This window comes from Spea bombifrons, chromosome 8 (assembly GCF_027358695.1).
Source record: "Spea bombifrons isolate aSpeBom1 chromosome 8, aSpeBom1.2.pri, whole genome shotgun sequence".
Taxonomy (NCBI): Eukaryota; Metazoa; Chordata; class Amphibia; order Anura; family Pelobatidae; genus Spea; species Spea bombifrons.
The window spans coordinates 11,684,971-11,712,591 of NC_071094.1; the positions used below are offsets into that span (position 1 = coordinate 11,684,971).

General features: G+C 38.9%; 1 protein-coding gene across 5 annotated transcripts in view; it reads left to right on the forward strand.

Annotated features, from left to right (window-relative positions):
- The window catches only part of DENND1A (DENN domain containing 1A), a 263,707-nt gene that overhangs the window by 159,379 nt on the left and 76,707 nt on the right, over window positions 1-27,621 (forward strand). For all 5 annotated transcript variants that reach the window (XM_053473723.1, XM_053473725.1, XM_053473724.1 and 2 more), the window contains one exon: window positions 9,600-9,725. In XM_053473723.1, the coding sequence (XP_053329698.1) occupies window positions 9,600-9,725 (126 nt within the window). The remainder of the gene's footprint in view (window positions 1-9,599; window positions 9,726-27,621) is intronic.

Sequence of the window (27,621 nt, forward strand, 5' to 3'; positions counted from 1 at the left end):
TTTTTACGATGGATCTGAATATGTTGTGGAGTTAGGATAAAATTATTTGCATGCGCAGTATATTGTATTTGTGCATAGTTACTGATGCACTAAGTTTCAGTATTTCTGTTAAATGCATTCTTTAGCTATCAACCCACTTCTAGTTCATCTTTTTATGGAGTTTTGAACATTAATAGAAATAGATTCAATAACCAGCTTTTATGAATCATTGCATTTTGCAAAACAGCAACAACTGTGTAAATCTACTTTATTGACTCCAGTTTAGTAATTTCATTGCTATCACCATAGTAGCTGCTTTCATACCTGTGCTGTGTGTTCTACCACCCGCTATTCCACCCTCCTTTTAGTGTTTGAACGCTACACAACAGCAATGGCTTATAGCTCTGTATTAGAGAGCCACAATACAACATAACTTATATGTAGCTGGAATAACAATGATTCAATCAGAGATTTATCATCAACTTTCATGTGAGTTGGATGGTCCCCCTGTCTGAAGCTAACTTGATACAACTAATATATTCCATTCTAATTTAACTATGTGTGAGCAACCAAGTGGGTGCTTTTATCACTGCTATATCGCAGTTGAAATCCCTTCTTGAATACAGGTTACACTGCATTGTCACTGCAAAGAACCTTTGTGATGGATTGGTACAGGGTTAATATTTAAATAGTCTCTGGACCACTTCATTTAGAGGGTTCCCAAGTGTATTTATCTTGTAAGTGCTTTAACTTGTCTGCCCCTAGTTTTGTATCATTGTTTTAAACAGTCTTGACACGAGCTGAACCTTGGAAATGCTAAACAGTCCTCCCTATCTGAAAGTTAAATAGTGCAGCCTTACTTTTAAAACTTGACATATAACTGCAGGTTTGAATAAAACTTATTGTGTTGTCGTTAGTCAAATTAATTTCTATAGAAAACACAGGGAAAAAACTGCCATGACACATAACACTTTGTAATCAATTTTAACACAAAACAGACTAAGTGATTTGTTACATGCTTAAGATAATATCACTGTGTGTGTTAAAATCCTGTGGCGCATGCTAAGAAAACAAACAGGTGCCCCCATGAAGCATATATTGTTGGTTCGCAAGAAACAAAAGATGCCAAATCAAACGAAAAAGATGCTAGCAGAGGATTCTGATAAATAATTTTACTTTAGTAAGTTCACCCTCATATGGACGTCATGTGCCCACCATGTAAGGGTTAACATTGATGTTTCTTTTATGCCCATTAATACATGTTTATTTATGGCACATTTATATTGTTCCATACCTTTACTCAAGCCTCCAGCAATGTTCTGACTCACTCTGTTGTTCACATTATGCATTTATTGCTGAAATCTTATCTTTACTCTCCTTACTCTGTATAATGCAGCGATTCAAGTTCATTCTAAATTCAACTTAGTAATGCACCCTTTATAAACTAGTGTTTGCATTTTAGCTATTGAGCTCAAATACATCTATTTACCACCCTGTTCCTTTAATTTATTAGCACAGTTCGCATTGGCTTTGTCAGAATTAAATTTTTCTAGTTTAAAAAGATGCTATCAAGGCCAATCAGTCAAATGTTTTTTCTCTCTCTCAGCTTCCATGAACTTAATGATTAAACCAAATATTTCCGAAACAATCCCACTAATCGATGGAGAAATCTCAGCTTAAATTTTCCTCTCAAAATCTTTTGCAAGACTTCCAAAAACCGGTTGGTTTGGAATAATCATAGATGTATCTTTTACATGTAACCAACTCTTGCAGTGTTAAATCTCAATAAATTAAATTCTCAATAGTATATGTAGAATCAGACATTCATGCGCAAACACACGTATACAGAGACATTTATGCTCAGGCACTTATACATAGACATTCATGCTCAGGCACTTATACATAGACATCCATGGTCAGACATTTTTACATACCCTTACAAATACATTCATGCTCACATACTTATACATGGACATCCATGATCGCATATTCTTATACATAGACATTCATGATCGCATATTCTTATACATAGACATTCATGCTCACATACACACATACACTTATACACAGGCATTCATGCTTACATACTTCCAAACATATACACCTCCCACCTGCACCTTCTTACCAGCCTAGTGTGATTGCAGGGTCATGTGATGTAACCGGACCCCGCTGCGTTCATGTCTCCCGGTGACAGTTCAAAATTGTTTAGAAAGGGCACTTCCGACCTGGACCGGCCCGGTCGTGTCGGAAGAGCCCTTTCTGAACAATTTTAAAGCAGCACGAGGAGACAGGAACAAGTGAATGAGCCCTGTCACAGTTGCGACCCCTGTAGTTAAGCCACTGTTGAGCAGGGAAAGTCATCCAAAATATCCCTTGACTGACAACGGCCTCCTCCAGGTCTGCAGACAAAAGAAGTTTATTGGAACAAATTGTGGTAAAACCATCTTTTGTCAAAGTTAACTTACATTACAAAGAAGACTTCTTGTTTAAAATCAGATACAGATGGTTTTCTAATCTGTTGAGGAAAAATAAAAACATTGCACTTTAAAAAATCTCATCTAAGAACCATGGTCATTATCCTCATTCCTCACTTAGCACCTCATATTATTAATGGGACACTGCAACAAATCAAATGCATTTTGATGGCTGGGAGGTCCCTTTAAATTTGTGGTTTTCCCTTTTTCAAATTCACAGGGAAGTTCCTCCATATGCATTTCCCAACCATCGGCTGATTTCCATGCTCCTTGCATGGGATATATCTTCCAAAAGTCTACTCCAGCGCTGGCTTGGTGAATGTTGCATTAAGTCTAATGAGACGCTAATTTCAAGCAGCAAATCGGTGGCAAGAATAGAGGAGGTGGATAGCTGCAGCTTCTTCCTGCTTCTTAACTGCTATTATTTATACCGTTTCATTTTTAATGAATGCATATTAATGTACTCACATTATACACTCTTAAGTGGTGCTGTCAGAGACATTAAAATGTTTCTTTGAATGTGTTCATAACAGTGTGTATGAAGAGTACTCATGGTATAGAAATAAAATGTATAAAAGCTCAACATTTACAATAGCTTCTTGGTAATATTCTAAATCTCACTGCTTTTTTTGATTAGTAAACTGTGATCCTGTTTACTATTGTTTAGGCTTATTTAAGTGTCTTAAAGGTTATCTTATATATATAATAACTAGTATTTATATATCGCCTTTTCTCCCAGTGAGACTAAAAGCGTTTTTAGCGCACGCTCTTGGAATTAACCGAATCGGAAGCTGAATAATAGATGGTACTTTGTTTGCTATGTGTATTTTAATTTTATGCCCACATAATCTTGTTGGCTCCTGAAATGGCCTTAGAATCTTAGTGTAGATGGATTTAGACCTGTTAATTAAAGACTCCTTGCACTGTTGAAATAATAATTAGTTTTACTAATTGCATTTGTAGGGAGGTGCTGAAACAGCATTTTCTAACAAATTAATATAAGTTTGTGATCAGAAGCAATGTTAGAAAATATTTTTCCAAGAGGGTTAGTGTTGAGAGGTGAAGCATTCTTCTTTTCTATTTGACTTTGTATTATTCAAATAAAATGTAACCCCCAATTATTCACATCTGCCCCCAAGCTTGCCACTCTGCCCACTAGATATGCCTTCTACCCCCTATATGCCACTCTGCCCCCTCAGACTTACCAATGCATCCCCAGTGCTCCAGACTCCCTGGTGTTTAGTGGGGGCAGCTGGTGGATGTCGGGGGGGGGCTTTTATTACTGAGCATCCAAAGGTTATGTCACGCCGGCGCTCTGGCATAGAAGCCCTGGTGGAAGTGTGGGGCAGCAACGGAGGTTGTCTGCACGCGTTGCCGCAGAGAGTGGGATCTGGGTCCCCTGCAGCGCTGCAGGGGATCTGGATCTTAGTCTTATAGTCAGACCAGATTATAAGATGACCTTTAATATAAGACGAGGGGTATTTTTCAGAGTGTCACGTGAAGTAAACCTTGTCTTATATTCGAGCAAATGCGGTAAACCCGAATTCCAGAGGTCTCAGTAAAGAAACCAGTAGAAGGTCCATGTGGATTTTCCTTGTTAGGGCTTTGTTAGCCAATGTAAAAACGTAGGTCTTATGCAGATATTATTTAGAGCTGATACAGTTACCCTCACTTTTGTGTCTTGTCTTCGTGTTGTGTTAATGTGTTCTAATACAACTTACATGCTATCCTATAAATGAGATGATACCATAATAATCATGTCTCACGTTTTCACAAGGGACGCTATAAGTATATACTGCATCAGAGTAAAGCTGTCACAATGATACCAACAATGTGAATGGTTGACAACAAAGCAAAGAATCAGCACACGGCAAGCAAATCCTGTTTAAAAGCAATTATTCTGTTAAGATTAGATAGGACTCCCCGAGTGTTGGGCTAATCAGCATATGGTCACATAGTGTGACAGATTCCCTAATATTTATGCGGCAGGGGATTTTAAAAAGTATTTGCTGGGTGTGCACTGATTCCTTTTTTGTTGTATGTACATGTCGGTCATTTCAGCAGCCCCTCAAAATCTGAATTGATATGCTTTTAGAGTATGCATCTCTTGTTGTATTTTAAAAGTGTAGTGAGGGAAGATAAATCTGACAAGTATTTAAGAAACTACCTTGCATATAAACAAAAGTTTAAACTCTTTAAAGTATACAAAATGTGAGTTCAAGAGTAAAAAAAAAAATTGCAGTATTTCTTTAATCATTTGCAACATTGACAGTCAACCTTCGGCTCTTCATCTGCTGCGGGTTACAGATCCCACCATGCCAAGCTGAATGTCTGGCTGTGCTGTTGCTTGGCATTTTACACCCAGTGCTTGTCGGGAGCCCCACAGAGAATTTGGTGCAGGATTCTACCATTTGTCATGTAATAATATATTGACAGGGTAAGACCGAGACAAATGTATTTAGTTGACATTTTTTCACTTGATTTCAGAACCTAACCACAAATGAGCCAAAAAATGCAAAATACCATGCCTAGCATAAAAAGTTTGTTTTGTAACCAAGTACAAAGCAAACCTGTGAACCCTGCTTTAAGAATTTGGCCGAGCAGCAATCTGTCTGTAAAACTGTGGATTTATTTTGTCTGACAGCCAACTGTATTGATTTTGGTCCATAAACAGTCATTACAGCCAATAACATAAGTAGTAGGGGAGAAAAGGGAGCCGAGGCTGTAGATAGGACAGGCCCACTGCAGGTGGCGGCTAGTGTTGATGAGTGGTAAGGGGATTAACACGGTAAAGCACACTACTTGAAGGTGTCAGATGCAGACTTTAGCGATTTAGGGATTGGAAGGAAATGTGTTAAAAGGGAGAAAGAGGTGTGATTTTAACAGTGTTGCTGTTCCACTTAGTCAAAATGTAGAAGTACATACATGTTTAATATAAATATTCCATCTCTCCCTGTTCACATGTGCAGTATACAATGCACATGCACCCAGTTATTATTTTTTTAACAGCAATTATATTTATTAAGCATTAAGGAAAATATTTGGAGAGCTACTGCTTTGTGTCCATTTTTACTTAATATAATCCATATCTTTGAACCAGAGAGCTTTTTTTTTTGGTTTTATCTCTGTTTAAATCCTTAGCATAATCTAAATATATACGTAGGAGTATTACCTAAAATAGGAGATTACAAATTATGTGAAAAGGGTGGATTTTGCATTGGTTATGGTCGTTGTACAGTGTAGAATTGTTATTCTTAAAACTAAAATTGTTCCATCTAAGATCTGTAGTAAAGATATTATAGTAAAATCATGCAGTGAAGTATATAATAGTTAACTGTTGAAATGCATGCAACTTGTTTATAGGGACCAATTCTTTTGTGTGACTGGAGGTGGTTAGAAAATTAATCAGGCATTCTTACCTGTAACGCCTGCAGAATGCATTGCCCTGTTTGAAGATTATGCATCGATCGATGTTTGTTTTTACCATATACACTCACTGGCCACTTTATTAGGTACACCTGTTCAATTGCTTGTTAACACAAATCGCTAATCAGCCAATCACATGGCAGCAACTCAATGCATTTAGGCATGTAGACGTGGTCAAGACAACTTGCTGAAGTTCAAACCGAGCATCAGAATGGGGAAGAAAGTGACTTTGAATGTGGCATGGTCGTTGGGCTGGTCTGAGTATTTCAGAAACTGCTGATCTACTGGGATTTTCCAGCAGGATAATGCACCATGTCATCCACAGTCACCAGATCTCAGTCCAATAGCGCACCTTTGGGATGCGGTGGAATGGGAGATTCACATCATGGATGTGCATCCTACAAATTTGCAGCAACTGCGTGATGCCATCATGTCCATTTGGACCAAAATCTCTGAGGAATGTTTCCAGCACATTGTAGAAAGTATGCCATGAAGAATGAAGGCAGTTCTGAAGGCAAAAGGGGGTCCAACCTGGTACTAGCAAGGTGTACCTAATAAGTGGCCAGTAAGTGTATAATGGAGGATCCATGGCACAATGAATCAAGCCTTGATTGCAATAAGCAGCAGTTCCTGACAAATCAGGACTCTTTGTCTCGCATTTGTTTTACATTTTAAATGTGTATAAGAATCTATACTCAAAATAATGCTCATTTTTTCCCATTAACATCATTGAAATAGACCATCAAGTACATATTAAAGTAGTAATTTTATTTAAAACAATTGAATTGCACAGACACAAAAGAAAAATCACCTTCACAAATATAGAAATCTGAAAATGGATCTTAACGCACCAGTGGTTTTAGATTTGCATGTGTGAGGAGGTGTCCAGTTGATATTTGCTCAGTTTCAATGAGTAAGCATTCACCTTTTGTGTAAATGGTAATTAGATCATTAAGAGTTGTATACATTCCCCCGGAAGAGTGTAGCTTTGTGAATATGGAGTAATTACATACCTCGACAATGAAAGAGAGAGGCCTCGAAGGTTAAGTGCCTAATAATGCACAGGTGGTAGAACTGGGGCTTTGAAGAGCCCAAAGGAAAGTGGCTTAGTTGATGTATTTCAAAGGATGGAAATGTCATGGTGCCACTATTGATATTGTTATTTTCAACTCAGAGTTTTATGTGCTGACAGTGGTGATTTTAATTATTAAAAATCATCATAACTTTAGTTATGCATGGCTGAACACTCGGCATTTGTTTCCTTGGTCATTTAAAAAGGCTGTAATGAGGATTACATCTTGAATATGAGTTTTCCTTGTCTTTCTCTCAATGTAATTATTTCTAAATAAATATTCTACACAGCATATCTGATTTCCGTCCTGTGTTGTATTTCTGACTGGTGTGGCTTTCGAACAGTTGTGTAGCATAACAGTGCACAGACATTTCACCAAGTTAGACAAAGCTAACATGTTAAAACAGTGCCGTTTTTCTTTTCGTGATATTCTTATGTTTGTATTACTACAGAATTCCAATACTGTGTTTTGCTGTATGTAGCAGAAGTTAACATGCCTTAATTTTCTGTATATTCCTTTTGAAACTAATGGTTATAGACTGCTTTGAAAATCTGATATGAAATGCTTTTAACTGATATTTCAAACCATTTTGGGTGGAAATGAATCCAAATTGCCTTAATGGCTTAAATTAATTATGACTGAACAGTGAATTAACTGACAAAATATCTTGCGTTATCCTGATGGTGTGAATCTCTGTGATCACATTCATTTTCTCAAAGGTTTGATACTAAAAGTATGAACAGAGAGGTAAGGTTTGAGCCAAGGAAGAGCTGTGTCATGGATGCCATGAGCATGGAGGGTTTGTAGGAAGAGTGGGTGGTCAACTGTGTCAAAGGCTGCAGAGAGGTCCATGAGTAGTGAGAAGTGGCCTTTTGTTTTTGCTGCTAGGAGATCATTAGTAATTTTAGTGAGTGTTGTCACGGTTGAATGGTGTGGATGAAAATCAGATTGTAGAGGGTCTGTATAGATACGGACTATCTACCCATCTACCCTTCAATAGAGTTTGAACTGAGGAAAATAGTTACATTTACAAGTTTATTGTTCCAGCAGTTTTGATGCCAAAGGGAGAAGGGAAAGTGGACCATAGTTTGATGTGGGATCAATGTAACTTTTCTGTAGGATAGGATGGCATGTTTGGATGGGAATACACCAGAGGAAAAAGAGAGATTTTGTTTGTTAGGGTTGAGGTAGCATGGGATGGTAAGGGATGTGAAGGTGCAGGGATTTGAAGGCTGTAGTGAACAAGCCTTCCTCCACAAAAACTCAGCAGTACGTGAACAACTTTGGAGGAGACAGATCTGTGTGGCATGCTATGGACGAGGTGCAGAGTTACAGGAGCAACCATATCTATCTAGGACTAAGGCTAGTGTATGGTTATACTGAGCTGTAGCTGCATCAGGGCAGGAGGAGGTGGAGATACTTAAGAGAAGTGGCCACTAAGGTTTTGGTAGGTTTGTGGTGGTTTCTTGGGCTAGAGGTGTGGCTGGTCCATCCCTAACAACGGCACTTTTACGTATTGTGTAAATACACCCTAAATCCCTCTAGATTGTAAACTTGTTTGAGCAGGGCCCTCCTCACCTGTTGTCTCTGTAAATCAAATTATGTAACATACTACTCTTTAGCTCTCACCCTGCCATATAACTTAATTCCCTCTATGCCTCATGCATTGTGGCTGTCTCTCTTTGCAAGTTTACATCTACTGATCCATCTTGGGCTTTCTCCCTGCTGTTTCCCACCTCTGGAACTCCCTATATCAGCTGTTCCACAACTTTAAAATGCAAACTAAAGAAACACCGATTTTCCAACATAGAAACCTTAATTTAATATACATCAGAACACTTGTTAATTGTACATTCCGCCTCCTCCTGGTTGTATTTGTACATCCTCACTCTCTCTACCAACTAAACTGTCAGCTGTACAGGGCAGTGACCTCCTTTCCGTATGCATACCTCTCGTACCCTGATCCTTATATTTATATTAGTACTGTTACTGTATGTCTAATACAGCTGCCTTTTTTTTGTATCCCGGCTTTATTATAGTATAAACTGTAAAACAACTGTTATAAATAAATGTGTAAACTATACACACATCTTTTTCTATCACTTTTTCTACAAAAAGCAATTACACAGCAACAGAAAGCTTTCTTTAAAAATATGCATAGAGTGTTCTTCAGACAAGAACTCGAGTCATATGATTACTCAGTATATTAAAGTTTGTTTTAAGCAAAGTAGTAAGAGTACCGATTACTCAACTCCATCCTACACAAATAGCATCTTATTTTAATTCATTTGTCTAGTATGCTTCTTCTCCATTTTGGCTTTTCTTGTGCACACAGGACCTAATGGTAATTATTTTAGGTAACAACTGTTTCAAAGCGTATTGCAAGGACTTACTCAACACAAGGACCAAAACTGAAATCAGACAAGCTAAAGGGTGCAGTCCTGCTTCATGTAGTTGTGCATACCTAAAGCATCTATGTAAAGCACCTTGTAAAATGTATTTTAAAAGAAGGTTGCCGCTAAATTAGAAAACTAGAATGGTTGGGGTCAGGAGTTCTTATCCATAATCTAGTGACTCGGGTAGAAATATGTTTTTACATTTTTTACATTTGATGAAGTGAGCTTAATGCAAATGGTTAACATTTCAGGTATCCGCATTAAAGAATCGACTCCGAAAAATGTCCACAACTACCGGCGATGGAGTGGCACGAGCTTTCCTGAAGGCTCAGGCATCTTTGTTTGGGAGCTACAGAAGTGCACTAAAGATTGAGCCAGTGAGTAAAACGTTTTTTTCTTTTTTTTTTTTCTTTCTTGCATACAATTGGACTTGATACTCGACACTCTGGAAAAAATGTAGTTCTTGAGATGATGCTCAGGGAATGCAGAAAATAATTTTACCCATAACAACTTAATATTTCAGAGTTGTGTGCTTAAAGAAAACATCTTTGAAACTTTTTATTATATTTTTTTAAACGCATCGAGAATAATTCAGTGCCATGAGTTGGGCTACACCATGAGGTATAATGAGATATGTCCAGATGAGCAGCACCTACTGCAACACTGCCTTTTACCTTACTATATTATTATTAAGAATTCAAACGTTTAGCCCAGTGTTGTTGAAAATATCAGTTATTCTCATGTAGCAAATTGGGAGATTATTCAATGATTTATGTGTAAAACACAATAGTTAAGAGAATAACGCTGGCAGTTCCGCAGAGAAGAAATGTTCTTCCAGAGCAGCTAGTTGACCGTTGGGTCTGAAATGGCCTAATGTGTGAAGCTCTACATATTTAAAGCTGTGTCTGTAAAATAATATACTGAGATATTGTCTGTACTGTATTCCTCTGTTACATATATGGATAGAATATTTCTACTTTCCCCTACTTGTGACGACTCTGTGCTAAATAAGCTGCAGATTTTAGCCTTTTTCCCCCTTTAAATGCTGCTTATACTAGTGCAGACAGTTGGTTTGAAGTTGGTTGACACAGTTCCACCATAATGCAAAATCGTTGTAATATAATTTATATTTAGAAGAACTATTGGTGTAATATACTAAAGTTACTAATAGTACTTTTCCTGTAAAATAATTACAACATCTCTTTCTGGATCACTGAAGGAGGTGCGCAGTACCTAATTACCAACTTGCAGGTGCCCAAACTCTGTTTAATGAAAATTATAAAATGCCAGGTACATTCTTCATTGAATCCACAATGTTTTAAATTCATTAGTATATGTACACAATATGGGAGAGGGAGAACGGGCCCAACAAACATGTTATATATGTCGCAGCAGCAGAACAGCAGCCAGATCTGTGAGTGCTGGTAATGAGAAGGATGTAATGTGTTTGTGCAAAATTATATATTACGTTAATATATTTTTATTCTGTATTTAATAAATACCAACATATTCTGCAGCGCTGTACACTTTAAACATGTGAAGTTAACATATACAGAACAGACACATACAGATATAACAGATGTTGGAGACCATGCCTCTTCTTGTTCTTCTCTTCTTCTGTCTTAATTCTTGGTCCGCTTCTCCCTGCCATCCACTGAGTTATCCTTGCCATTATCCATCTGCAAACAGATTAACAGAGAAAGAGAAGCGTTTCTGTACACATTCTCTGTGAATCATCACCAAAGTCAAACTCAGCTCTGCACAAATCTAATAATCATTTTACACATTCCTTAAGAAAACAAGAAAAACATTTTATATGTTTGTGATTTTATCACTCCAAAAGTGGCAAAGGTCACACGCCATCTTTAACTTTTTTAACAAATGTGTATACAGCGGTGTTCCAAATCACTTTATTTTGTAACCTAGGATACACGGCTCAAAACTTGTAAAAAATTGTAGAGCCATTATTTCATTATCTGTGCATACATAGTATTTTAGTTATTAGATTTCAACAACGATTGGAGACATTTGCACAGACTACTCTATAAACATTTAGTAATTTAAGCAATTACTTCAATAGCTGCTGACGCTTGCACTCCAGCACAGAGCAGGAGAATGTCAAACATCTTGTTTAAGGTACAAAGTATAGAAAGCTATTAAGCGCAACAACTCCTTCTCTCTCTTTCTCTCTCAATTTCCTGTGTTCCAAGACAGTGCTTAAATTACAGTATATACACACACACACACACACACACACACGTCCCAAGAATGTTAGGCACACTCTAATCCATAAATTTACTTGCCCACTAATCCATAAATTTACTTGATCCTCGACCATAGACATTATTAGTTTAGGTCATATCGATATTTCGGTCTCCTACAGACAGCCTTCATCAGGACCATTGGCAACACAAATGCCAATTTATACAAAAAACACCATCCCATAAGTGGATAAACACACCCACAATTAAGTGAACAGACACATCTATGTAAAAAAAAAACATTAAGAATACATAGAAGAACCCATAAAGGTTATATTTCTTGCAAAATATAATCACAAGACATGTATACTTTCAAATTACTTAAAACTATGATGAGTACGTGTGAATGTATGTATGATTGTGTGTTAACATGAATGTGAATGTGTGTTTGTGTAGGTGTTTGTGGGGTAGGCTGCTAAGGGGGGGCTGCCAAGCTGTTTAGCAAAGATGGCACAGACTGACTGTTTTGGGGGTACTGACAAGCTGTTTGTGGCATAGATGGCCCTGACATGTTTGGGGCTATGAAGGCATGGGCAAGCGGCAAAGATGGCACTGACAAGCTGTTTGGGGGAACAGACAAGCTGCTTTGGGGGCAAAGGTAGCACAGACAAGCTGTTTTGGGTGCAAAGGTGGCACGGACAAATGTTTGGGTACAAAGGTGGCACTGTGGGATAATTTGCTTGTGAAGTCAGCAGGGCAATTTTCACGCATACATGCATACATATGCTAATTCAACATACACATAAACATACAATTACAGATACATACTCACTATTAGCCACTCTAACACCATACGCTTACATATACTTACACAGTACTATAACATTAGACACTTATACATATACACACACATACATGCACACACATGCTAATACCATACACTTGAACGTACATGCACACACAGCTACACGTTCAGATAATCCATGCAGCTCACACACATCCCCTCCCTCAGCCTTACATTTTTAGCTCCAAATTGTTTTAGGAGAACTGCAAGTTTATTTGCAATGTTTAACACCTGCTGTGAAAATTATTTCTCTTGTTTAAATAACTTTTTCAGTAATTTATTTAAACAAATTTGAAAATGACTAGTTTCATATTAGGATGTTTTTTTCTCATTATACAAACTATACGGGGCTCTTTCAGTTGTTTTCAACCCAATACATGATGCCATGAGCCATAGTGATATTAGGAACTACGTGTTTCAATGAGTAATTTGTTTTTGAAATATACTTTTTAAATGCATAGTTTCTCTTTATTGTAAACAAAAAATATTGATGCCAGATCTAGACATGTGTATTGTGACCACAAATGGCGCCATGAAATACGGTGCTGGTATTAAATTATTTCCAGGGCTGGTTTTACTTCCCATGGGTCGTTATGAAGAGCTCAGCGAATTCAAGTGTGGTAATGTGATAGGATGCCACCTTTGCAATAAGTCAGTTCGTGAAATGTAATCCCTCCTAGATATTCAACTGTAAGTGGTATTATTGGAAAGTGGAAGGGTTCAGGATCAGCAACAGCTTAGTCACGAAGCGGAAGACTACGTAAAGTAAATGTTACCATTATCCCTCCTCCACCAAACTTTACAATTGGCACAATGTAGTCAAGATTGTGCCAATTGTAAAGTTTGGTGGAGGGGAGGTAATGGTATGGGGCTGTTTTCAGTGGTTGGACTAGGACCCTTCCAGTGAAGGGAAATCTTAATGCTCCAGCATACCAAGACATTTGGTACTATACTACAACTTTGCTGGAACAGTTTGAGGAAAGTCTTTTCTATTCCAGCATGACTGTGCCCACGGGCGTAGGAACCGGGGGGGACGGGGGGGACAGATCCCCCCCAGGAAATCATGCGGGGGGGACCGATAATAGAGCAATCCCCCCCAGTGCCCTCGGTGCACAGCTGCCCGATCAGCAGCTGCAGCGTGCAGGACTGGTTGGGGATTTCCCTAACCAGTCCAACACTTACCGGTGTGCTGTCTGTCACTGAGTGCCGGGCGATGGGATATGACGTTTATATCCCAGCCCCGGCGCTCAGCAGAAACAGCTCTGCGCAGCTGCACTGCACTAGAGCGGCAAACCACCAGAAGGGGAGGAGGAAGAGCAAGCAGAAAGCAGAAGAGAAGAAGAGAAAGGTAAGAGATGTGCAAAACGAGGGGGGGGGGTCTGATGTGCAAAACGAGGGGGGGGGGGTCTGATGTGCAAAACGAGGGGGGGGGGTCTGATGTGCAAAACGAGGGGGGGGGGTCTGATGTGCAAAACGAGGGGGGGGGGTCTGATGTGCAAAACGAGGGGGGGGTCTGATGTGAAAAACGAGGGGGGGGTCTGATGTGCAAAACGAGGGGGGGGTCTGATGTGCAAAACGAGGGGGGGTCTGATGTGCAAAACGAGGGGGGGTCTGATGTGCAAAACGAGGGGGGGGGTCTGATTTGCAAAACGAGGGGGGGGGTCTGATGTGCAAAACGAGGGGGGGTCTGATGTGCAAAACGAGGGGGGGTCTGATGTGCAAAACGAGGGGGGGTCTGATGTGCAAAACGAGGGGGCGGTCTGATGTGCAAAACAGTGTATATGTGTATGGGCAGTGTATATGTGTACGTGTGTATGGGCAGTGTATATGTGTATGGGCAGTGTATATGTGTATGGGCAGTGTATATGTGTACGGGCAGTGTATATGTGTACGTGTGTATGGGCAGTGTATCTGTGTATGGGCAGTGTATATGTGTACGTGTGTGTGGGCAGTGTATATGTGTATGGGCAGTGTATATGTGTATGGGCAGTGTATATGTGTACGTGTGTACGTGTGTATGGGCAGTGTATATGTGTACGTGTGTGTGGACAGTGTATATGTGTATGGGCAGTGTATATGTGTACGTGTGTATGGGCAGTGTATATGTGTGTGGACAGTGTATATGTGTATGGGCAGTGTATATGTGTACGTGTGTATGGGCAGTGTATATGTGTATGGGCAGTGTATATGTGTACGTGTGTATGGGCAGTGTATATGTGTATGTGTGTGTGGACAGTGTATATGTGTATGGGCAGTGTATATGTGTACGTGTGTGTGGACAGTGTATATGTGTATGGGCAGTGTATATGTGTACGTGTGTATGGGCAGTGTATATGTGTATGGGCAGTGTATATGTGTACGTGTGTATGGGCAGTGTATATGTGTATGTGTGTGTGGACAGTGTATATGTGTATGGGCAGTGTATATGTGTACGTGTGTGTGGACAGTGTATATGTGTATGGGCAGTGTATATGTGTACGTGTGTATGGGCAGTGTATATGTGTATGGGCAGTGTATATGTGTATGGGCAGTGTATATGTGTACGTGTGTGTGGGCAGTGTATATGTGTATGGGCAGTGTACGTGTGTATGGGCAGTGTATATGTGTATGTGTGTGTATGGGCAGTGTATATGTGTACGTGTGTATGGGCAGTGTATATGTGTATGTGTGTATGGGCAGTGTATGTGTGTATGGGCAGTGTATATGTGTACGTGTGTATGGGCAGTGTATATGTGTATGTGTGTATGGGCAGTGTATATGTGTACGTGTGTATGGGCAGTGTATATGTGTACGTGTGTATGGGCAGTGTATATGTGTACGTCTGTATGGGCAGTGTATATGTGTGTGTATATAAGGAGTGTATTTGTCTTATAGTGTATACGTCTGTGTAAGTATGTGCAAAGGCAGTGTATATTTATGGGGAGGCGTGTGTGTGTGTGAGCAGTTTATGTTTGGGCAGGCGTGTATAAGGGTAGTGCATATGTGTGAGTACTGGCAAGTGTGTATGTGCAGGCAATTGCAGTGTATGTGTGTGTTTTTGTGGGCAGGCATGCGTAAGGGCAGTGCATATGTGTGTATGGATAGTGTATATGTGTGTATGGATAGTGTATATGTGTGTATGGATAGTGTATATGTGTGTATGAGCAGGCATGTCGTACTTAAAGGGAAGATTATGATTCCCTGTAACACATGTTTAACTCAGGGGCACCTAGGGTTAAATCCAGGCCTATTTCTGGTTAAAATGAGTATGTGTGTCACTGTATGTCACAGCATTCGGACACAAGAGAATATTTCGGGGTGCTACTTGGTCTAGGGCATCACTAATACAAAGCACCACGAGTTAATCTAGGGGTAGGCAGAGTAAGTGAAGGATGTGTTTGCGTGTCTGGGTGTGATAGCGTATGTTTGTGGGTATGTTATTGTGCACATCTGTTTTTATGGGTATGATAGTATGTTTCCAGGTGTGTTATGGTGGGCATGTGTCTAGGTATATTAGGGTGGGAATGTTTTGGGTGTATTATTGTGTGCGTGTGTATGTTATTCAAGTGTCTAAGTGTGTGGATATGTTCCTGTGTGCATGACGTGTTAGGAGTCTTAGATGGATCCTTCAATACATCATAGTAGTCTCTGTGGCCGTGTCCAGTGGGGTCCATCTGTGGTTGTAAGATTTTTCTGTTTCTGTGGGAATTTTCTCCCATTCATCCAGTAGAACGTTTTATGAGCTGTAGGTGATATACCTTTTTGGACAGCACTATGCTTCTAACTTTGTGGGAACGGTTTTGGGGAAGGTCCTTTTCTATTCCATCATGACTGCCCCAGTGTACAAAACAAGGCCCATAAAGGCATGGCTGCAAAAATTCCCCACAGAAACTCTCCAAAATCTTGTGGAAATCGTTCCCAGATGAGTGAAAGCCGTTATAGCGGCAAAGGGGGACCAACTTCATATTAATGTCTATGTATTTATAATGTGATGTCATAAAGTCCCTGTTGGTGAAATGGTCAGGTATACCCTACCAGAAAAAATGCTATCCCCCCCAGATTTTTAGGGGTTCCTACGCCCATGACTGTGCCCCAGTTCACAAAGCAAGGTCCACAAAGACATGGTTGGATGAGTTTGGGTTGGAAAACTTGTCTGGCCCACACAGAGCCCGGATCTCAACCCCATTAAACAGCTTTGGAATGAACTGGAACGGAGATTGTGAGCCAGGCCTTCTCATCCAACACCGGTGACTGCCCTTACAAATGATCTCCTGGAAGAATGGGGAAAAAACCTCACAGAAACTATCCTGAAATCCTTTCTACAATATTTTGAAGAGCGGAAGCTGTTAAATCTGCAGAGGGGGGCTCACTACATATTAATGTCTATGTATTTAGAATGTCATAAAAGTCCCTATTGGTGTCAGGGGTCTCAATACTTGTCCATATAGTGCTTGTATACATATATACTGTCTATGCGTGTACACACACACACTTGTGTATATGGAATATGACTAGATGCAAATTCTACGCTTTTAGCTTCCTAGCATTGCAAACAAGTATTAAAAACAGTCGAGTAGAAAAAGATACTTTCTGCCACTCAGGCTTAATTTGTATTCGGAAAAACAGGTTGTTGGCATCTGTGAGATGTTATTCAAGGTCTGGAGCCAGAATGTATTTAGCATTAGAGTACAGCCGGTGGGCACGAAGTGAAAGCAAGCTCCCTGGCACAGATCTATGCCAAGGACCCACTAGAAGCACAGAGACAAATGCTTTATCCCAACAGAGAAATACAGGCACAAGAATGCCCAGAGCTTGCTCATTATGCATAACTCTTTCAGAAGGTCAGCCATCCTGTAGCCTAGGTGTCTGCTTGGAGCTGTTTAGAGTATGGACATGACTAACCTTAAATCTTAACCAGTAGCTGTAAATATCAGTTTGGCACATTATTTTCTTTATAGAACCCCGTAAGACTTCATAGTAATATTACAGTGACTGGAGAATAGAGTTATCAGTGGCATTACATGTGAATGTCCCATGTTTTACAGATAGCTGTATGTGGATCATTTGTTTGTGTCCTAAGTTATGTTATCTTAGCCCATCACAGAACCATCTCAGCGTTATGTTTGGGCATAGAAAGTCCTCCCAAATATCACATGACTGACAACTATGGCAGTATCCAGGTCTGCAAATAGTTTATTGGAACAAAATGAGATAAAAACATTTTGTTTTGATGCTAACCTACATTACTATATACAGCCCTGTACTGTATGCTTAAAGAGAAACGTATATATGTATATTTCACAAAATAGAAAATTAACAATAGCATGAAGACGCCCATGACATAATATATTCAGCCCTGGTATGGCCATGGATATCATGGATGGTGTACATGATATCCAAGTGCAAACTGAGAGCTGCCTTCAGAACTGTCTGTATTGTTTGAAGTTGGACCCTATGGAGCGTTGCAACCCTGTCCAGTGCACACTGAATGCATGTGGGGCATTTTATTTATCCTTTTTTGCTTAAAAGAATGTGTTTCATCCAATTCAATAATTTGATACTTGGGGTTTAAGACTTTAAAAGTCACTAGCATCATTTACAGAATATATATTCCTTGAGTAATGACACATTAACATACCATAGATTCTACAAATCCATGCATTTGTATATATGACCCATGCAAAATGTATATATGACTCTGCTTCACATGCTATTCTTCTGATGACATGGAAATTAATGGGTGCAATGGATACTCTCTTTACTGCATGCCTTCAAAAATCTACATTATTAACACTTTGCAGGTTGTTTCTATCAGTATACTGACTTGTTGTACTTTAGGACTTTAAGAAAGGTAACTGGAGCAGAAATCACTTAAATGTTGTGTTGTCTGAGACAAGATACAAGCCATTAGTAAATATTGTTCCAAAATAGAAGAGTGAGTCTCGCAATAGTAAACTAGCCATTTGTGCAAACATCTTATTGGGTTTCAGTAGGAATCTGATACCCACAGGTTCTTGTTACCTCCTTGGCCTTATTTTATCTAGACCTTTAGTTGGTTTTACAAAGAAGGAATGTTACATAATAGGACTGAAAAAGACATGTCGATCAAAATCAGTGTTTCTACGATAGCCCTAATATAATTAATCCAGATCCGTTTAGCTGGATGTTGACATTTCTTCATGGCTCCAAGGGCAGTCTAAATAATCCCTGGATCAACACTTTGTAAATTACTACATGTATCACTATGTACCCTTTCTTGCAAACAGCAATCTAATCTTACACTTCCATAGGTAGTGAATTCCAAAGCTTTTGAGTCCTTACAGTGAAAATAGACTTCTGCGGAACCATGACTAATCTAATTCTAATGAAATGGTCTCTTGTTATCTGCTCGGTCTGTGGGGTGACAATTTCCCGTTTTCATAGGCCTCATACAGATGTTACATTTATTAGTACATTGTGTAAAGAGACCCCCTTGGTCAACTCTTTCTTGCAGGGAAGAAATCCAATTTAGCAATCCTTGTAGCTAAAATCTTCCATTGCCGTCTTGTAGGTCTTCCTTGTGTTCTTTCTAACATATTTTAAATGAAGCCTAACTAATGCTTTGTATAGAAATGTAATCACAGTTTTAGATCTTACATTGATAGCATTTTAAAAGATGCTAGTAATTTATTAGCCTTTGCAACTGCTTCTTGACATTACATGTGATTACTTAGTTTGGGGTCCACAGTACCCCAGATCTTTGTAAAGTGTTTATTTTCCACCGTAGCTTCTGATTAGCATGTGTACTTTTACCATAAAAAATGATTTATTGTATATTTATCAATACTGAATCTCATGTTCCATTTTTCTGTCCAGTCTTAAAATGTATTAAATCAGTCTGAAACACAAACATCGTGAATTTGTAATCCTACACAATATATATATGTATATAAACATAAACATTGTAAGCACCAGCGACATTTTATGTTTGGATTTTGGGCCTAGGAGCTGTATAAATCATAAATGTAGGTCTGTGTGGTGGAGCAATTGCAGAGCTGGGTGGGCCAGTGCTGCATTCCCCATCTCATCTGAAAAGTCCATGCCAGGTTTTGACTATCCAGCTCAGCTTAACTGGGTCTGTCAGGGAGGATTAAGTTTAGGATGGCCAGTCTAGGCTGGTAAGGGATAGGCCAGAAAGGACTACAATCAAGTAAACAATGCTCAAATGATGAAATAATCATTTAGAATTGTATTTAGTAACTCCCACTACACTTTTTAACATTTTTTGCAGATTTCATCATCGTCTACATGTCTCACATATAACTTTAAAGGTGATTGGTGGATGTATAATAATAAACAATAAAATCTAAAATTGTATATGAAATAATGTAATACTATATAATTTAATAAACATATTAAAATACCAGCACGTATGACAATCTCCTTTTTGACCTATAAATCCACAGAATATTATCCTAAAAGTCATGGGGGTCGTCAAGATGTTTTTGGCAAATGTGAGATGAGCCTCTGTGCTCTTTTTTGGTCAGCAGTGGATTTCTGCAAATCTCCCCTGGATGCTCTTTCTTATTGTGGAATCATGAAAACTGACCTTAACTGAGGGAAGTTCTTTGCATGTTAGTTTGGGTTCTTTTGTGACCTCCTGGATGCATTCTTGGAGGAATTTTGGCAAGCCGGCCACTCCTAGAGAGGTTCTTCACTGTTCCAAGCTTTCTCTTTTTGTAGATATCATGGTTCGCTGGAACCCCAGAGCCTTAGAAATGGCTTTGCAACCCCTTCCAGACAGATGGATGTCAGTGACCTTGTTTCTCACCTGTTCTTGAATTTCTTTAGATGGTGGCATCATGGCATGCTTTTTGAGACCTTATAGCCTCCTTCATTTTCCAAGGCAGGTTCAATTTAATTGATGTTTAGATTTAACAGAGCTGGCAGTAATTGTTTGAATTAGTTCTGTGGGGGCTATTACTTTTTCACATAGGGCCATATTTCACATAGGGCCAGGTTTTAAAAGCTTTTTTTCTTTTATACAAGAAAAAACTGCATTTTGTGTTTACTCAGATTATCTTTGTCTAATATTAAAATTAGTTTATATATACACACACGCACATCCAATATGCCGCTGTTATCTTGTTTTGTATGATGCATTAAACACAGATTTATTTTTTTAGTTTCCCATACAAAATGTTATATTTACTTTAATCTCTTTAGTTTTCATTTTAAAGAAAAAACATAATTTATTTTGTGCCAAATATTTTTTTTAATATTATTGTGTTATTTAAATATTGATGAAAAATAGTTATATTTATATCTATCTATCTATCTATCTATCTATCTATCTATCTATATATATATATATATTGGCTTGGTTAATGTAACCCTTAGTTTATCTTTAAATTATATAACAGATTTAAAATTACTTATTAAACATAACTCTTATTCCATTGATCATTTTGAGTAGGAAGCTACAATTTTATGATACTTTTTATAGGAGAAAATGTTATGCATATTGAGATTCAATTATTTTTTTTGTGTGTTGACCCATTTGTAAATAGGAAAATGGAAATTTCTCTGAATGTTTAAGCAGCAAAATGGATAAATGTTAATTGCATAGCTGTTTCAAAAGTATTATTGTTTTATAAATAGTTGAAAGCAAAATACAAAGACGAGTATATCCTCTATATAGTTGGCATTCCTTTATCCTCTCTCCAAGAGTGGCATCTAGTGGTTACAATAGTACTCTTTTTTTCGAGGCGCTCCTCCTCTCTGAAGTTGGTTTAAATATATATATAGATAGATAGATAGGTAGATAGATAGATAGATAGATAGATAGATTTAATTTTGTTATAGGAACAATGGTTAGGTACAAATTTTAATTGATGATGGTTTCTGGACTGTGACTAAAGAACGTAGAACTTCTAGATATTTTTTTGGATTTCTGCAGTTTTTTTTCTTTTGCTTGGGAATATATATCTAGGCATACTTTTAGCTCTAAAAAAATGCTCTGGAGTATTGAACACCTTGTGGTTTGAACATGTCGGCATGGTAGTTTATGGCACGGAATGCCCTTTTTTCCTTTCAGAAAGAGGTATATACAGTTAATATTAAAGCTTTCTTGGTCTACTTATATAAAGTATATATGTTTATAAAATAACGTTATTTAACAGCAATGTGTCTGTAGTCAGTGAGTGGGCAAATATTTGTCTACTCTCTCGACTAACTTCATTGCACTGAAAGGTCTTGATACCTTGCTGATGAAGACCATTTATAGCTTCTACTTCAAACCGACTAGAAACACTGTATCTGGGGAAGATCACTGAAACTGATACAATGGCTTAACGTTTGGGAAATTCTAAGAAGGACTGGACCTTATGGTGCCAAACCCGCATTCAACATTGGGGACTTGGATTATAGTAGGATGCTTTCTACATTATCCTTAAAATGTATTCACAAAGAGGGATGTACATGATGAAGTGCCTGACTATTGACACACACTTTAAAATAGAGAGTCTGACACCAATCTGCATGTATATCTCATATAAACCGTATGATAATGTAATGAGGGAAAATGAACTGATTTATATATCTGATGTATATGGGGATAGTCCCGGTGAGCGCATATTGACAAAACATGCCCAGATCTGTGGAGTGCACGACTTAAAGTGGTCCTAAGGACTGATTCTCCAACCTCTGCTGTGGAGGTTTTGCAGCCCCTTCAGAGTTATCTTTGGTCTCCTTGTTGCCTTTCTGATTAATGCCCCTCCTGGCCTGGTCCGTGAGTTTTGATGAATGGCCCCCTCTTGGCAGGGTTGTAGTGGTGCTTTTTTTTTTTTATAATGGATTTAATGGTGCTCCGTGGGATAGTCACCGTTTTAGATATTCTTTTATAACCCAACCTTTATTTGTTCTTCACACATTTTTCCCTGACCTGTTTGAAGAGCTTCTTGGTCTTCGTGGTGATTCTTGCTTGGTGGTGCCCCTTGCTCAGTGGTGTTGCAGATTCTGGGGCCGTTCAAAACAGGTGTATATATACCAAGATCATGTGACACTTACATTGCACAGAGGTGGACTTTAATTAACTATGTGACTTTTTTTGTAAGTTATTTTCTTACTTATTTGGTTTATGCCCATTACATGAAATACAAATAAAAATCTATTTTAATTCCAGATTGTAATGCAACAAAATAGGGAAAGTGCCAAGGGTGGTGAATACTTTTGCAAGCACTGTATCAGTCACATTCTGGCCATTGTTATTTTACAAAATCATTATAGGAATGGACACCTAATTACTTTCAAACTGCATTGCACCAGCTGCTATCACTGCAATAGTATTTAGAGATGGACTCAGTGAACTCTGTTGGACTTGCACACTTCTGACCACCGGTGTCCACACAATACAGGAATGATTCAAACAAAACTTCTATAAATGCACTATACCACACAGGCATCTCATTTCAGCAGTGTAAAGTGTTGGTAGATGCTAGATTCCCTGCTCACCGCTTCAAGGCCATTTGACCGATGGAGGTAATTTATGCATGTCACACCACAGAACAGTGATACCTGTTTTGCAGGTAAAGCCTCCCCTTTGTATGTGTTCCTTGGATTCAAGTATGCTTCTCTTATTGTGTTTTGTGTGTTATTCTATTCTATGTGCTTACTGTTCTCTTTACAGAACATGGCTTTAGATCTTATGACTATAATGTGATGGCAGATTTCTGGTACCAAGCATACAAACGAAGGTTCCCTGTAGTTCACACTCACAGTGTCACTGCCCAGGATGCCGCTGTAAGTGATCCAGTGTAAAAATTCTCTACAAGGCGTCTCTCTGGCATCCAGTTTCTGCTCTCTGTCATCCCAACAGCCAAAGCTCATTAGTCTCGTTTTCTACCTCCACAGTGTTAGCAGCAATACACTGATTCCCCACGAACCAAATGAGAACAAATGGGCTTTTTTTTACTGAGTCATTATGTGCAAGGATATTTGTTTTTTTCTTATAGATTCCATGGCACCTTTTAATATCTTGTCATTTGTCCCTCGTCTCTACCTGTCTGTAAAATGTTCTTTATAGTGTATGTTTTATGCGCCAGTTTTGTTATGGTTGTTATGTTATATTACACTGAGATTGCAAATACTGCAAGGCTAACGTATTATTGGCTAATATGTGTAGCAGTTCCTTCCATTGGCCATTTAATGTGTTCAGTTGGGATTGTCTGATCTGGTTTAAAGCACACATCAAAATAAAACTATTAACACCAGAAAATCCTACATTTCTAATATGGTTTAGGTGCTTGAATTGAAAGATGAAAAACAGGCATAAAGCAATTATGCTGTTGTGATATAATGCCTGTAAAGCAGTCTGTAAAACTATTTTTAAATGAAGTCCTCCAGTATTGTATCTACTTGTGGACTTATATAAGTTATATGTATGTTTTAAACAAAATGGTATCTTTACGCATAATATCAAAGCTCTCTCCATCTTTATGGCCTTCAGGAAAACACAAGGAAAGGTATATTCACCATCATGCCTGAGAGTTCACCTGCATAAAATACAAACCATGGGTAAAGCTGTATACATCAGTATAGATTGGCATTGACAAAAATTTGGTTTTCCTGCAGACTGCCATTGTTTTCAGTCATGTTATATCTTGAGTGACTTTCTCTGCTGCAACACCACATTGAGCTGATACTCCATGACAATGCTAATGAAGTCTGTTCTTCCGTAGACTTTCATTAGTCAAGGTGTTAGGCTGGGCAAATATCATTGAGTCTAGGGCTGCAACTAACGATTATTTTAATAATCGATTAGTTGGCCGATTATTTTTTCGATTAATCGATTAATCGGATAAAAAAATACATTATTTTAAATTGAAGAAAAATTGCAATAAAAAACGTACAATTTACACTTTCATCTCTTTATTGCAATGGCCTCTCTATTCACCTTCTTATTTTACTGACATATTAATAAAAGCTACAAGAACCCAAACACGGTGCTTCTCAAACTAGGTTTTAATACAAAGTTATTAGTAAATATTAATTCATATGTTAACTATTTTTCATATTTAATAAAAACTGAGAAAAAAGCCTTGTTTAAATTTTTTTATTTACCAAACTGCCCCCAGTTATGCACATCTGACCCCCAGCTTGCCACTCTGCCCCCATATATGCCTTATACCTCTTATATGCCAGATTCCACTGTGCCCCCTGATATGCCACTGTGCCCCTGATATGCCTTATACTCCTTATATGCCAGTGATATGCAACTGAGCCCCCTGATATACCTTTTACCCCCAGATTTGTTTTATGCCCCCCTGATATGCCTAATATCGATGTCTTATACCCCCTATATGCCACTGAGCCCCCTGATATACCTTTTACCCCCAGATATGTTTATGCCCCCTGATATGCCTAATATCCATATGCCTTATACCCCCTATATGCCCTAAAAATTCATAATACCCCCCATACACCACTATAACTCACCCATACACCACTCTGGCTCCTCCCCCTCCCATACACCACTCTGGCTCCTCCCCTCCCATACACCACTCTGGCTCCTCCCCCTCCCATACGTCACTCTGGCTCCTCCCCCGCCCATACACCACTCTGGCTCCTCCCCTCCCATACATCACTTTGCCTCCTCCCCCTCCCATATACCACTCTGCCTCCTCCCCCCCATACATCACTCTGGCTCCTCCCATACTCCACTCTGCCTCCTCCCATACATCACGTTGGCTCCTCCCCCTCCCATACATCACTTTGCCTCCTCCCCCCTCCCATACTCCACTCTGCCTCCTGTGAACCTCCGTTTCTGACAAGACACCAGGGAGCCGGGTAGAGAGGCAGAGTGGCGTATGAGAGGGGGAGGAGCCAGAGTGGTGTATTGGAGGGTGGCTCCCATACACCCCTCTGACTCCTCCCCCTCCCATACACCGCTCTGCCTCTCTACCCGGCTCCGTTACCGAAGACACTTTCATTGCAGCTTCATAGAAGCCACAGTGTAAGTGAAGTGCAGTAACGGAGTCTGTCTGTGCGATGCAGACCCTCACCGGCCATCAGAGAGGATGATTCTCTGTTAGCCGGTGAGGGTCTGCATCGCACAGACAGACTCCGTCACTCACCTTCACTTACACTGAGGCTTCTATGAAGCTGCAGGGAAAGTGCCTTCAGTAACGGTGCCGGGTAGAGAGGCAGAGTGACGTATGGGAGGGGGGAGGAGTCAGAGGGGTCTATGGGAGGGGGGAAAGAGACGGAAGTGAGAGACCGGCCGACAGTGAGGGGAATCCAGGTCCCCTGCAGCGTTGCGGGGGATCTGGATTCCGGTGTTATAATCAGATCTCTGTTTGAGGTCGGATTATATAAAGAGAGGAGTTTTTCAGAGCATTTGCTCTGAAAAAAACCTCTTTTTATAATCGATAAAAATCGATCCGATTAATCGATGATGAAATTCGTTGACAACGATTTTCATAATCGATTATTATCGATTTTATCGATTAGTTGTTTCAGCCCTAATTGAGTCATTCTATTTTTTTTCGACCAGGCAGTAGAATAAGGAGTCTGAGTGTGTTTTGAGTAGATTGAGCTAAAATAACAAAGCTACAGTGCTGTGAAAAAGTATTTGCCCCTTCCTGCATATTTGTCACACTGAAGTGTTTCAGATCATCAAACTAGTTTTAACTCCTTCATTACCCTATAGATGTACAGGTCCACAATAAGACATTACAAGATTACCTTTATGACTTATCTGTAAGTCCTGCATTTTCCACAGTGGCAGGGCGTCTTCCTGCTGGTGCACAGTAGTTTAGGCTGTTTATTGCCAGCATCTATGGCCTCCTGCCCTCCGATTATGTGTAGCAAGCGCCAGTACAATGTTACATAAGATACGCGCGAACGCCGTTCCCTGGAGTCACTGGAGGACAGGAGAGACTCAGCAGAGCACCCCCTGCTGGCTTATCACACACAATGAGATCAGCAATGCAAGTTCTATCAGTGCAAGGAAGAGAGTGAGAAACAAGGTTTATGCCTCTTTCCAAAGAGGTAAAAAAAAAGTCTTATTTTAACAGGCTTCTATTGTTTAAAATTAAATCCCTATTTTTTCTGGGGAAAAAAGGCATATAATTTGTGGGGATACATACAACACAAAAGGGGGTATCATAACCAACATATGGTAAAATGACAAAAATGTACAGTGTATAGGGAACTAAAAAAACCTTAGTGTGGAAAGGGTTAAAATTAGAGAACAACAATCGGAGAAAATACAAAATGCCATTTTATAAATGATGATTTCATGTGTAAAGCAGCCTAACCTTACCTGGTTATATATAGGTTTTGATGAACTCTTTACCTTCAATAAATGTAACAATCAATAAAAAGCTGCATTTTGTGTTTACTCACATTGTCTTTTGTTTCATATTAAAATTACTTATATGATCTGGAATAGTTAAGCGTGACATATAGGCAAAAATAGACGAAATCAGGAAGGGTTTTTTTTTAATCAATGTTTAGATTCAACAGGGCTGGCAGTGTTCATGCCTGGGTCTGACTGGTGTTATTGCCTTAGTAACTAAGGGGGTGATTACTCAAATAGGGCCACATAAGTATTTTACTTTAACACATCAAAACATAATTTAAGGTGCATTTTGTGTTCACTTAGGGTATCTTTGTCTAATATTAAAATTAGTTTGATAATCTGAAACATTCAAATATAACAAATACACACAAATAGAAGAAGGGGCTCGATACTTTTTCACAGGACTGTATGAATCCCCATCGTATTCTACAGAACAGTAAAATGAAACAAATGACTATTTCTCTGTATTACATGTGACGTCTTGGTTATATTTATTCAGTTTTTTACAATCTGTACCACTCAGGTGTTATATGATGACATCACATGAGTATATATTATTGATTTTTATAGTGTTGATAATATTCGGACATTTTCATGTTAAGCTTAATGCAAAATAAGAATGTTAAGCTTCAGGGTAGTATGTCCATGTACTCAGAAGTGCTAAAGATTTTGATGTTAAATATTAAAGTTTTAGAAAAAAAAATGACATACTTTTATTTTTTTTATAAACTTTAATTATGAGCAATGATATTTTTATAGGAAGTACAAGACATGAAACAGTGCTATTCAAATGTAATGCAAATTGAGCTGGAAAAAGGCAGTGGAAACAAAGACACATATATGAGGGAGTAGGTGTTAGAAGTCTGGGAGCCTGCTGATTGATAGACTCGATAGAATGTGTGATTATT